The 13,614-nt window shown below is 37.2% G+C and overlaps 1 protein-coding gene across 5 annotated transcripts in view; it reads right to left on the bottom strand.

The window, feature by feature from the left end:
• Window positions 1-344: 344 nt before the first annotated feature.
• Window positions 345-13,614, bottom strand: part of LOC121955129 (uncharacterized) — a 38,642-nt gene continuing 25,372 nt past the window's right edge. For all 5 annotated transcript variants that reach the window (XM_042502949.2, XM_042502947.2, XM_042502950.2 and 2 more), the window contains 10 exons: window positions 13,508-13,555; window positions 13,299-13,337; window positions 13,128-13,172; window positions 12,976-13,023; window positions 12,688-12,798; window positions 12,546-12,581; window positions 10,925-10,969; window positions 10,811-10,837; window positions 7,510-7,554; window positions 345-6,650 (listed from right to left, as the gene is read on the bottom strand). In XM_042502949.2, the coding sequence (XP_042358883.2) occupies window positions 6,496-6,650; window positions 7,510-7,554; window positions 10,811-10,837; window positions 10,925-10,969; window positions 12,546-12,581; window positions 12,688-12,798; window positions 12,976-13,023; window positions 13,128-13,172; window positions 13,299-13,337; window positions 13,508-13,555 (599 nt within the window). In that variant the 3' untranslated portion in view covers window positions 345-6,495. The remainder of the gene's footprint in view (window positions 6,651-7,509; window positions 7,555-10,810; window positions 10,838-10,924; window positions 10,970-12,545; window positions 12,582-12,687; window positions 12,799-12,975; window positions 13,024-13,127; window positions 13,173-13,298; window positions 13,338-13,507; window positions 13,556-13,614) is intronic.

Here is a 13,614-nt window from a genome sequence, read left to right as displayed (position 1 = left end):
ATGTGGTCCCAGCTATTTCCAAATTGTGCATGTTAACTTATTGTGGTGAAACCAGATTAATAAATTGACAGTAACTGCTCCTAGATGCATTTAACCATGAAAATTTCATCCTTGTGCTGATAAAAATGTAATCCAGGCAGTAATTATGTGTCTCTTCCAAACATATTTGGCGCAGTGAATGAGCATGCATTTGTTTCTCGCAGGAGACAGCGTTGTATCTTTATGTCCTCATACAGCAGGCTGTTATTTGACATTAGTCCAGTTAATGTCCTTCTGTGTCCCCATAACAACAATCTTTCACTTTTTATTATATCTTGTGAGAAACATAAAAAGAGACACAGTAATGGCCTCACAAATTTCTGCAAATATTTATTAAAATTATGACTCACAAAATGCATTTTGGTGATAGTATTCTACATATTACCACAACAGACATCATCAGTAGAATCCCTTACGTGACTGAAATGTCAATTGTGACCTTAAATTGGCTCCTGAAATGTTTAAAAACAGTGATTAAATCAGGTTGTTCGCCCTCTCATGTGATTACACCACACACCTCTGCTTTATCATACATGCAACAGGTAGTTTACTGTCTCATTAGGAAACATTGTCAAAATTATTGCCCACATTACAGTCTGATGATATTTAACAACACAAAAATATCCTCTCTAATTAAAACAAATTAGAAATTAGAAAACAAATTCTCTGAGCAAACCAGTGTATGAATCTAATCTCTTTCAGTGTGAGACTTGATGAGGTGATCAATCTGCAGAGTGCAACAAATAAAATGAATATTATCTACAGTCTTTATACAGCTTCTGACTGTTGGTTAATGTGTATTTTACACTGTAGAGTGATGCTTGTGTGAATTACAGCTCAAAAATGTGTTGCTCTACCTCCTGTAAATTATACCACCATGCATATTACATAAGAAATCATTGACAAAATAATTGATCCTTCTAAAAGAACCCAACTACCTCACACCATATTTGTTCAGTCGATTCAAATACTCCAAAAACAACATTAATAAATCTTTCATCTTCAGCAATTGACAGCCCATGACATTCAGTAACACCTCTGAAAGTAATCTGAAACCAATTCCTACAAAGGTATTCTCAAAACATTTACTCTGGTACTGTAGCCACTGCCGCAGGTTCCTCGAGGGAGTACACGTGGCATAAGCCTGGTTTTAAACGCCCCGAACTGTCCATACTGTAGGGTAGAAATCAGCAAATCTCTGTCATATACATGAAGCTGGTTTTCCTCTTTTTGTCCTGCTTGCTAGTGTACACCCCTAGAGTGAGTTAATAAAGCAAACACAATGAGTTGACTATCACTCTGTGAAGCATGTTGGTCTCAAATGAATTTAAATACATGCACTCTAATGCAAATTTTAATGCAAAGATCCGGTTTATTTTTTGGATCATACATAATTGTTGTATTTTGTTTAACACATGCTTCTAAGTTGACTCTCATGCTCAAAAACGCAATATTAAAAAAGTTACGTCTGATACAGTGTATGCTGAAGTCACAACAACAGCAACAACAGTGCATTCTCATCCCAACTTGCTGAATACTGCCACTTTGCCAGTGGACTTACACATCAAAATATGATGCGCTAGGCACACTTCTGCATCAGCTTTGGACATTCAAGGACAGCATGTCAGTTTTTTTGTTACATGCAATTTTCTTTCATTTTCACAGGAAATGTATAGTTTCTGCTTATGACATGCATACAGTCTTAAGTAAATTAAGTTACACAGTACGTAAGACACTTAAGACAGTTTTTAGGTTTACTTCCTTTAATTTTAGACAATAGAGGTCCTTGGTTAGATTAAAAAAAAAAAAACATCATGGCTTTAAGCATGGTTGTTTTAAGTGTCATGTGACAGAAATCACTACCATAGAATGCAACACATACTGGTTGCTATTAAAATAAAGCCACTGGCTTTTGGTTTCACACAGGGAAACAAACAGTAGCCTCTGGTGAAAGTCTAGAGTTTGTGTAACACCTCTGCCCACTCTATACAGACTTTCTTGCTCTATTTTACATAGTTTCTACCCACCAGTGGTTTCATAATGCCACAAAGTGTGCCTCTGTTTGTGTCTAATGGTGAAATCCAATGACAAGTACTTGACAAGCTGGGTTATAGCCCACTGTGTCAACAACTGTCGCCGCCATGAAAGGTGCCTATGGCTAACCTTATCTGACACAGAGACCACTGACAAAGCAGCTGCATTTGGCAAGTTGGGAGTGAGAGCAGGCTGGCTGATAGAGGGAATTGTGTGAAATTTAGGGATATTACAGAGAATTTATTACCTCTGTCATTTAAAAGCATTGCCTGTCTTTGAAATAAACATCAGGTGATGTGACAGGCCTAGTGAGTACTTGAAGAGTTCTCTTTTGAACCTCAATCAGAAAACACGGCATACTCTCATAACCAAATGTTTCCAAGGTAAGCACGTCCCAAAATGTTGGCTTTGATACATCTCCTTCAAACCTAGCCAAAGGGTCCTGCTCCTCAAAGGAGCATTGCTCTATAGTGCAACTATTGGTCAAAAACTGCACAGGAAACCTTTAAAGGCAAGTGGTCAGGCTGGCAAAGTGTAGAGTAGTGTGTCTGAACTGATTACTGGAAGTACTTACTTTTAGCACATTGCATTGTGTTTCATGTTTAAAAATACTGACCAACAAAAATGGGAAACACAGTCCAAAATGTTTCTACAGGAAAAAAAGGATCAATGTGGTCAAAAATGCCAAAAAACCTATGTGAAACATGCTGACAAGTAATGTTTTGCTTCAAGTTAACACACTGTACCCTTCACAAGTGCTGCAGTACATTGACAACATGCAGGGGAAAAAAACTCACTCTCACCATTATTATACAAACATATGTACCTCTATTTAAAATGTGATCACAAATGGAGTCAAGGGTAAACCTAGTATTCCACTTAAGGATCACATGAATATTTATGAATGCTATTAAACTTGTTGTATAGGCCTACAGTCTAGTGACATTAGATTAGATTTAAAAACATAATTACAGCAGACAGCTGCAGCTGCATGGTGTTATCACTGTCTGTAAATATCATGCAGCTGCAGACCGGCTGACAAATCAGGGCCTTCAGAGCAGCCACCTACTGCTGCATCTCCCCATTGGAATAGGATTAATCTGAAGAAGAAAAAAAACACCTGAAGTGCACAGCAATTCCAGGTGTCTTTTAAATGCCACTCCAACAACCACACACACTCAGTAGGGTGCTATTGTAAAAGGTTGTCAGATCTCATTTGGCCATGAAACATGAGGACTCTTCACACTTACATTTCTCAGGCCTGTTGACTTAAACCCTGCAACAGGGCGGCAAAAAGCAACCCAGGGCTAGCTTCACCTCATTTCACACGTGAACTCCTTAACCCAGTGTTAACATCGATCCTCGGGTTAAATGTTCACACTCAAAACAGCAAACAACAAACTGATATTGCTTTGGTTCCAAACTGGATTCACACCAACTGATTTTAAAGGTGCATTCAGAGTGAACACAAAGTATTTTTCCCCGCTGTATGGTGCAAATATCCAATGATAAAAGGCTGTTGCTGTTAGCTTAGCTCATAGCAACATTACAGGAATTTCCCTTTTATTTTCTACCAGTTTGTCTTATTGTCCCTGCAGCTGAGTCATATAGCTGCAGGATAAGTGCAATATTTTTTGCTCGAATGGAAGCATTTCCAGATGTTTACACTACCTAGACTCCAACAGTCCACATGCACTCACATTTTTCCATTGAGTCTGTAAGCATTTGCATCACCTCTGAAATTACTTAGGTTTCAGTCTGAACACTCCTGAAGACTTTTGGGGGGACAACACTGAAATAGCAGTTGTAAATAGACCTGCAAAATAGTGATGTCAGTAAATTGTGGGCTAAAGGTACAGTAATGCAACATGACAGCCACACATCAAACATCAGTTAAGAATGAGCCATGTATGTCTAAATAAGGAGCAGTTCTCATCGACAAAGATTGTCATATCGCACCACCACCATGTTTCTACAGTTGCCCAGAATTATGGATACAATGTAAACACTGACTCCATGTAGGGCCATTGTGAACTGTTCCACATGTACTACCATAGTTAGAAAAAGACTGATTTTGAATGTGATGCTGCTTTACTGAGTCTTTTACAGGTTTAAATCAATGTGTCCATTTGTTTTACAGAGAAGACACCTGCAGATAATTCATCTCTTGGTAAAAACGGCCCTAAAAGTCTGGATCTTAAGAAAAAAGAGGTGAGCACACATAAGCAGATACTAGGCTAACAGCCCCTTCTGCAACATGCCAAACAGCATTGGAGAAACACTGATTTGTAACATGAAACTGCTTCATTCAGTATTTTTACCGCTTTTAATCACCTGGTCCATTTGTTTTGGAGAGGAAGAGACCTCTATGGACAACTCAGCTCACAGTAAAAACCTCCAGAACAATTAACAATAAAGGAATTTTAACTGGGAGAAGTTTCGGCAATGAGCAATCCTCACCATTAGACAAATCTCCCTTAATCTTACATGCTGTTACTTTAAATAACTGTTCTAAGTCAACAGTGTTAAACAAAACGTCACTGCCACAACCATACAAGTCCTCATGCTGCAAAACATGAAGGAATTAATATTACAGCTTAGGAACTGTAAGTGTGAATAAACTGTTAGGGTGAACATTACAGCAGGCCCTGGACTAATGTGGGTCTTATCCCAGGATTAAGCCCACTGTGAAACACCCTTTTGGTTCTTTGTAGTCAAGGTTTTCATTCAGTAAGACAGCAGCAAATTGCCGATAATGCTCAGCAACAATTTTGCAGCAACAACAAGGGAGTGTTGTTGTTAAGATGCAAAACCAGAGCGAGTGAGGTAACTGAAAATATGACAATGTATCAGGCTTTGTGAATAAGCTGATGATTAACATGACATTTATCCACTGTAGCAGACATCACAGCGTCTCATTAGTTGGTCACATCAAACTTGTCCCATGCAGACTCCCTGTCTCTCATCATGCTGAGCAAAACTGATATTTGTGTCAATCTCCATGTTAAACTGGTTTAGATCCCATATGTAGGACTATGACACCATTAATTCCACGAGCTGTACCTCATTTATGACTTCTGAGGTTTAAAGATTGGGAAATAGAACAAAAAGCATATTAAAAAAAAGAATTAACAGTATTTAAGTATTAAATTAATATAAGAATTAGATGGGGGGACCACATAATGTGAACTCAAGCCCTTTTATACCTGTTTGGAATTAAAAATGCTTTTAAATTAGCAAAAAAAAAAAAGTGTCCATGTTTGGGAATAAAAAATATTAAACAATTACGTTTAACATGCCTAAGTATGTCTGTAGATTAAAGTGTTGTGCCTTTAATTTAAATGACGCATGTTAAATATATTATAGCATGTCTTAAAGTTTTCATATGCTAAAATGAGCTCACCAGCCTCTTTACTCCTCAATGATATCAGGTCATCTGAGGAGAAAATGTCTCATCTTTATTCATCACCAAGCAACATTTAACATGTTGATGAGACTCGCGATCAGAGACAGGGAGGCTGCTCGGATCAAATGTGGGAGCTCCCGGGGTTTGACCCTCCAAACATTTGCATGCTAAACTGTTGCAGATGCAGCAAAGCAGCAAAACACACCTGGTCTTAATGCAGTATGCAGGATCTAAATCTGCGATTAAAAAATAGGGGATACAAGCTGTTGATAACTATTCTCATGTTTTTTTAAAAAACAGCAGTATGTTAATTCAGGTAATATTTAATCCCATTCAAATGAAACACAAAATTATTCTTTGTTTTCTGATTTCCTAATAATTTCCTGAATTGTTTGCATAATATTTGATGCAAAATGCTGTCCCTGATTGTTCTTATTATTTCTTTTCTTTGTGCACAGTTTTGTATTTTTTTAAAATGTTAAAACAGAATAAATATAATTAATTCTACTTAATAATTTATGTTTTTAATTCTTAAATAATTTATAATAAGTAATTATAAATAAGCAAAACAATATGTTTTACTGTTTACAATTGTCTGTAAGTGCAAATTCCTTACCATAGACAGCTTATATTAAACTGGACTGCAAAAGTCAACTTAAAAAACAAAATGCGCAAGGTGTGTATATTTATTACAGCCTAAATTACAGATATAAGCCTTATGTACAGTTGAGAATGTTCACACACTGCTTCCTTGTTTGGATATCTGTTACATTATTATACATAAGGCACAAGCAAGGCACGGCATTGACGAAATAACCCAGGAACCCCAGGAGCTCAACCACATAGAGAGAAAATAAACACATAATAAGTTAAAGACAAAATAGTTCTGTCCACCCTTGTCTGTCTTTCTGTGGTTTTTCCTAAAAAAATTAGGGATTCCACAGATTTCAAACGTCTTCCCCTGCTGGACTGGGAGATGCAGTGCTATCAGAAGTGAGGTGAGAGTTCAGGTTGTGCTATTGACCCGACGGCCTCGCTGCTCTCTGCTGCTGCTCCAACATGGACCTGATTGCAGGGGTCATCATGGCGGGGGACATGGGCGGGCTTAAAGGTCGTAAGGGGTACTGCGCACTTTTACCAGGGACGTAAATGCACTGGAAGTATCTCTGGCCTGTGGAGGCGACAAGATGAGATGGACAGATTATTGATGATATGGTAGTCAAAAATAAAATGAATATATATGAATGGAAATTCAAACTATGCTGCAACTTAGAAACCTTTTTAATAACCCTTTAAAAGGGTCAATTTTCAAACTTCAAACTACCATCAGTATTACACACCTAAGACTGAAACTGAGATAACAACAATTTAACCAAACATCTAGGAATTTCGAATCCAAAAGTTTGGTCAGTGACCCTACACTTCAAACTATGACACTCTAGGTACTCCTCTAGCTTCGGTTTTGGATGCTTATGGATGGCATGTCAATTTCATGTCCCACTTTGTACTCAGTATTTGTTTTGTTTGTGCATGATCAGTTTTGTAATTTTCTTATATTTTAAAACAGACTCAATAATTCAAAATAATTCTAACCCTGGTTTACACTAAATTAGTAGAAAGCCCAATACGTGTTATATGGAAGCTAAAGGGTGCCTCATTAGCTGGAATCAGCCGCCAATGGCCACTGACCAAGCTGCTGTATTTGAAGCCCTGGTAATGACAATGGGCTGGAAAATCACCTTGAAAAGTAACTCAAAGATCCAACAAATAAACACAAATGTGCTCCCCAATATCCTAATGGTAACATCTTTTACATCTTGTTGAGTTCTAGCGAGTGACCTTTGCTGCATGTCACACTTCCCTCTCCTTCTGTCTTTATTTCCTGACTCTCTTTACTGTTAATTATCCAATGGAACAAAAGGAAAATTAAAAGGAAAATTAAATAAATGTGCATCTAAGTACTTTCCATTTCGATACAGGTAAAGTCACGGTTAGTTAATACTATCTAATTAAATTTCACCAACTCTTACTTGGTTTCTTCTTTTCTGTCGTATTGTCATCGGTCTGGGATTCTTCTGCAAGAAATAGGATAAAATACATAATGGTAGTGAGTATGTGAGTGTAAGTCTGTGTGAGAGAGAAAGAAGATAAATCGAAGAGCATCTACATGCATGTAAGTAGGAAAAGGAGGGAAAACAGGGTTTCATTCAGACAACACCATGTGATGTTCTTTTGTATTTTTGTATTCTCTTTAAATCTGACATGAAATTTTATTTTTGCTTGAAATCGACACACGTTTCCTTGATAGTTTTTTTTTTAATGTCTATGTGCCAAATATCATTAACAACCAAAAAACATCTAAATGTTATTTTTTTGGCAATTAATATTTTTATGTTCTCCAATGGGCATAAAAGTTTGTGTTTAAAGTACTTCACCAACAAAATGATCATTGCATATCTGCATATCTTGCACAGTGTAGCACGTGTTTTGGCTTGCATCTTTTTTTCGTGCATGTGTTTTTGCTTGCATATCTTCCCAATACACAAAGAATCCAAAAACTGGGAAAATACTGGATAATTTGGAGTAAAAGTGGGCCACATGTAACAACTGCAAAACAATTTTGAAACAGCTGTTTATAAACTCTCTTGTGCTGGCCCAGGCAAGCTATTTTAAATAGTTTTTTCTTCTGTTTTTTAGTTTAGTTTTGTTTTTATTTTTAGAATTTTAGTGAAAATGCATGTGTTGAAGTATGTATGTTGGAAGCACTGATAAATGAGACTTGGATTATACTGTGTGAGAAGTTGTGTGAGAGTTTGTAGACAAATATTTAGATATAGTTTTGCTTTTGTTAAACACAACCCCTTTTTAGATAGTAAAGGGGCTGACAGATTTAACTGCCAAAAATGCGCATAGATGGTTTCTTTAGATATAGTGTCAGGCATTTAGCAGATCTTTTAGCTGATCATTTGACCATTTGTTGGTAGTGTCCATAAGGAACAAATAAAACACATCATCAAAGATACATGGATGTTGGTCCTATAGGGAAAAACAGCAAATTAAACCTATAAATTTAACTTTGGATGAGAGAAACCAAACCATTTTTGATCACACACTAAGAAACAGGAAATACTGTGTCAGTAGGAAAGTGTAGAGTCACTCGGGGCAGTGGGGGAGTGTTGATACTCCACTGGATGACTCAATAAGAACAGAACACTAATACCCCAATTTAATGGGTTTTGCTTCATGGATTTAATCAATCCAGCTAAGTATTATTGTTGCTATATTCATCAAAGACCATAATCTCTTCTGATGACTCAAGGCAGCTCAAAAGGACTGTAATCTCGTCTCAATCAGCTCAGCTCATTAAATTCTAATCGCTTATGCTCCTAATGTCATTAAAGCAAATATGTATTGAGTCAACCAGTGGAAAGATGGAGGAAATTAACTGAATACCTTAAGCTTTACGGGAAGCCCTTTTTCCATTTTCTATGAACAACAAGCATATAATATAAAATGTGAGCAAACGCTACCTTGTGTCTGACCTGATTCTCAGTCATCCAGGAGATTTAGAAGACGCGCTATCTCTGTTCATCAAAATACTTTATCAGTTCTATGGTCTGGTGTAAATACAGCCAATCAAATACATTCAGATACAGTTTTTAGGCATGATCCTACAGCCCGCACCAAATACTCTCCTGTCATTTCAGATCCTGCCGCTCCCTCCTGCCCTGCACTTTTCCTCCCATTCCCATCAGCTGACCTTCACCCCCCCACCTGCTCACCTGTTTCCCATTTCCCTCATCAGCCCTGCAGTATAAATACCAGCTCATTTCCACTCATTCCCTGCCAGATTGCTTTCAAATGCTCTAGCTTACCAGTCTCTTGTTCTGCTGTCTTGATTTTGACCCTCGTCTGATTTTTTGACTTAAACAAACTTAAACCTTTTATCTTAACTAGTCTGTCTTTAAGTCGTGCTTCTGAGTTTTGGGCTCTGTGACCCAAACTGTCCTATTAGTCACACTTGTCGGGGCTACACAACCCTTTTTTATTGTTATCAGTACTACACTGAGTTTTGTTGTATCATGTAAACCCCAGCATACCTCTACAGAACACCTTTGTAGGGTTCAGACACCCTATAATAGCCCAATCTGACAGACGCAGTGCATCAGGAGTAAAAACAGGCATCTGGGACAACAATTGACATCAAGACCTGTGTTGTTGATTTTTTTTTTTTTTTTTTGTGTGCTGAGTATGTCAAATTCCTTGACATTCCTTGACATTTACTAATAGGAGCACAGAGCACAACTGTAAACATGGTGAACAAAAAGAGGAATCATCTAGTCAGTGCTTTGAGGTGGAACTGTGAAACAGAGGAAAGGTCACAGTCAGTTTTCCTTTCGTTTCACACATCGTTTCCAAACAGACAGTACGCCATTGTTTGTTTCCATTCTTGTTCCTGGATGTTGTACCCTAGCAACTCCTTCCTGATGACATTATGCAGATTATGAAAGACAGCAGGCTATAATTAGTCAGGAGACCAACCAAGCAGCAATTTTTGGGACTGAAAAATTAAACGAATGCAAAATAGCCAAAAACCTGCAGTTCATCCAATGGCCACTACAGGCCAGCTCCAAAACAGAGTAAATCCCCATAGACCCTCATGTTAAAATGCCCAATTTTAATTTCAACAATCATGATAACTGTAGCAGAAGTGAATTTTTATATATCTATAAATGTATATCTTACCCTTTTAAATTTTTTAAAATTAAAAGTTGTGCATAATTAGAGGTGAGGCTGCTTTGAGTGACAGGCTGTCTGCAAGGCCTCACCACAGTCTGTGAATCAGATCCACCCCTCACTCCTCCTAAGCTCCACCATTTATCCATATATGGTCACTTTGGTTCCAAAAAAACAAGATGGAGACGATCAAAGAGCCAAACACAAGTATCAAAACAGGAGTCAACAAACCAATCGGTGACATCGCAGTAGCATTCAAATTTGTAAAGCCTACAGCACCAATGTGGAGTCCATCATGTCACTTGTTCGAGTCACAGCAAGAATTTGGACTCTATGATCATGAGCAAAATATTGTGTAGTCTAAACCTTGTGTGTGTGCAGAGCCTTAATGTCTTTTAGGAGAAACTTCATACCAGTTTGTTTTGCATCAACATACCAGCAAAGCAAAATCATAACTGCCAACGCTGATCATCTTTCATGCCAGCTTTAAGCTTAAACTCTGGATATATAGTATCATTAATGTTTGAGTTCAGAGGTGTTAGTGGTCGTCATGGAGACTGGATATCACCGGAGATAAATAACTTTCATACTCACTGGCTTGTGGTGGTTGTTTCTCTTTATCTAAAATGAGAGAGGGAGGAGAAAGGGAGAGACTGATCAATGCCGAACATCTACAGCACCTAACAGATTTCTCATTGTGAATCATACCTTGAGTCTCTTTGACAGATTTCTTTTCAGCCTTCTCAGGTTTGCCTGAAAGAGGAAAGACAGCCCTCTTACATCCTGCCAAATAACTTTCAGGTGTATATATAATAATCTGGAGATAATATTCTCCTATCAGTGTAATACAGCTTGACATGTCCTAATTTGAATTTTATGATGCATTAAACAGCCCATTTCATCTCATAATCTGCGACTTTGTTTTCAAGAAGTATGATTTTTCCTGAGTAATGTCGGTACAGATTAAACGTTACCGTGTCTCAAATATAAGACTCAGATATGTTCTGAGGAAAATCCACTGTTCAACTTATGTCTGTATGACACTGATTTTTACTGTGCAGTATCTTCAAATTTCCTCCAGAGCCAAAGGGCACTTTATTTATTTATTTATTTGTTTGTTTTATTGTCTCACACTCTGTTTTGCAGTAAACATGACCAGAAAACTGATTCCAATGGCTCAAATATCAAAATGTTGTTCATCAGCTGATCAAAAAATACCTGAGAGCCACTGAATGTCGCAGACATTTTTTATTCTAATCATCATTTCACTATATGCTTTCTTTAGATGTATTTTGTATTTTCAGTGTTAAATAGACAACTTAATTTCCAGAACATGACTAAAAATAAAAAGACAACTGAGATGGCATTGTAGAAGAAACTAATTGAATAATTAGTGTTTGCTGTATTTGAACATCAGGCTTAAACAAAAAATACTTCTGGGAGAATCATAATGGTCTAGGAGCTAATACGCATACCACATTAACCTCAACATGTTTGGTTCAAAAGTAAAAGCTATTTTTTACATGTCATCCCCCTGTTTCTCTCTCTACATGTTTCCTGTCTGCCTCTCAGCTGTATACTGACAAAAAACAATACATAACGTCTGCATCCATAGATATAATACTTACTGTTTCACAGGTGTATGCCTCCATGAACCATGAGACATTTGTGTGATATTTGTTCATTATTGGCTATTGAATTCCTGAGTTATGGCCAAAAGTGAGATCACAGTGGCCTTGATCTTTGATCATTAAATTCTAATCTGTTCATCCCTGAGTCCAAGTGGACATTTTTGCCAAATTTTAGGAAATTCCCTCAAGACCTTCTTAAAATATTGCAATCATAAAATGAGACTGACACAAGGTCACAGTGACATTGATCTTTGATCTCTAAATTGTCATCAATTTATCATTGAGTCCAACTTCCTCTAGGTGTTCTTGAAATACCACCTTAACAAAAATGAGACAGATGAGGTCACAGTGACCTTGACCTTTCACCTTTCACCACCAAAATCTAATCAGTTCAGTGTTAAGTCCAAGTGGACATTTGTGCCAAATGTGAGGAAATTCCCTCGAGATGTTCTTGAGATATCGTGTATACAAGAATGGAACAGATGAAGGAACAACCTGAAAACATTATGCGTCTGGCAGCAGCTGTAGCTGGCACAAAGGCATAAAGCCTGCTCCATCCACAAAAAAATGAATTCAATAAAACTTGATTAATCCACAAAGGCAATTTGATTTTGGGCAAGTAAAAACTGACAGGAAACAGAGATATTCACAGACAGAAAAAAGAAGGTGTATAAACAAACATTAAAGTGTAGACTTACTTTTCTTGTCTGCCAATAATTTTGACCTTGTCTTGGCTGAAAATAAAAGATATATGAAATATAAATAACTGCAGGTTTTAGTGCAAGAGTCCTGGTCTGCCTTCAATGCTCCTGATTAATCATGTGTGTCCCAACATGTTACCTGGTTCAGATCTGGCAGGTTTCTCCTCCTTTGCCTGAGAGGTGATATTCGCCCTCCTCATGGCTTCTAGTCTCGTCCTCAGTCTGATCGGCTGTGGTTCTGGGTCTGGATCTGTTTGAAAAACATGAATACAAAGATTTTAATTTAGACATGAACCGAATTCTGGTTTAGCACCTGCATAAACAGAAAAGATAAAGCAAGTGAGAAACTATGCTAAATTGGATGTTCAAAATCAAAACTTTCACCAAAATATAATTTTAATGAACTCATGCATGTTCAGAGTTTTACCTTTCTTTGCTGCAGAGGCCTTGGCTTTGCTTCTGACAGATGACGCTTCTGAGAGGAGCAAATACAATTAATTTCCAATCATCTCTCATGTCACTGACAGGAATAATGATTGACTTTAATGTAAATGACTGCACGTCAGTGTGTGTAGACACCTGTCTTTTCAGAGGCTGATTTCCTCTTCTGCACAGCTGCAGGCTCTACCATAATGAGGAAAGAATCGTGTTTAGTGGCCTGAATCATTTGTTTTCTTAGTAAAATATTAGCTGCTGCTTCACATGATAATTATAAATTCTATGACACCCTCTGGCTTTATGATGCTTTACCTTTCTTAGCTGGTTTGGTTTTCTCTTTCACAGCTGGCTCTGTAAAAAAACAAAAACAGAAACTCAAAGATATGACCTATAAATTAAAAAACACCCCAATATTTTTACTTTCTAAGAAGCTTGTTTTCTCTTGTTTTATTTTGTTTCTGTAAAGTAGACATTTTTTTATTTTCTACCAAAATTTTCGGTTAAAATGTTTGTTGCATTACCTTTTTTAGCCAGTGCAGGACTCTTAGTTTTCTCTTTTACAGCTGGCTCTGTAAAAAAAGAAAAATATAAAAACTCAGAGATTATGAATACAAATTAATATGTACCC

This window comes from Plectropomus leopardus, chromosome 16 (assembly GCF_026936395.1).
Source record: "Plectropomus leopardus strain MGB_pleo_1.0 chromosome 16, ASM2693639v1, whole genome shotgun sequence".
In the NCBI taxonomy this organism is placed as follows: domain Eukaryota; kingdom Metazoa; phylum Chordata; class Actinopteri; order Perciformes; family Serranidae; genus Plectropomus; species Plectropomus leopardus.
Note: the sequence above shows the minus strand (reverse complement) of the source record. Positions and strands in the feature narration are given on the sequence as shown.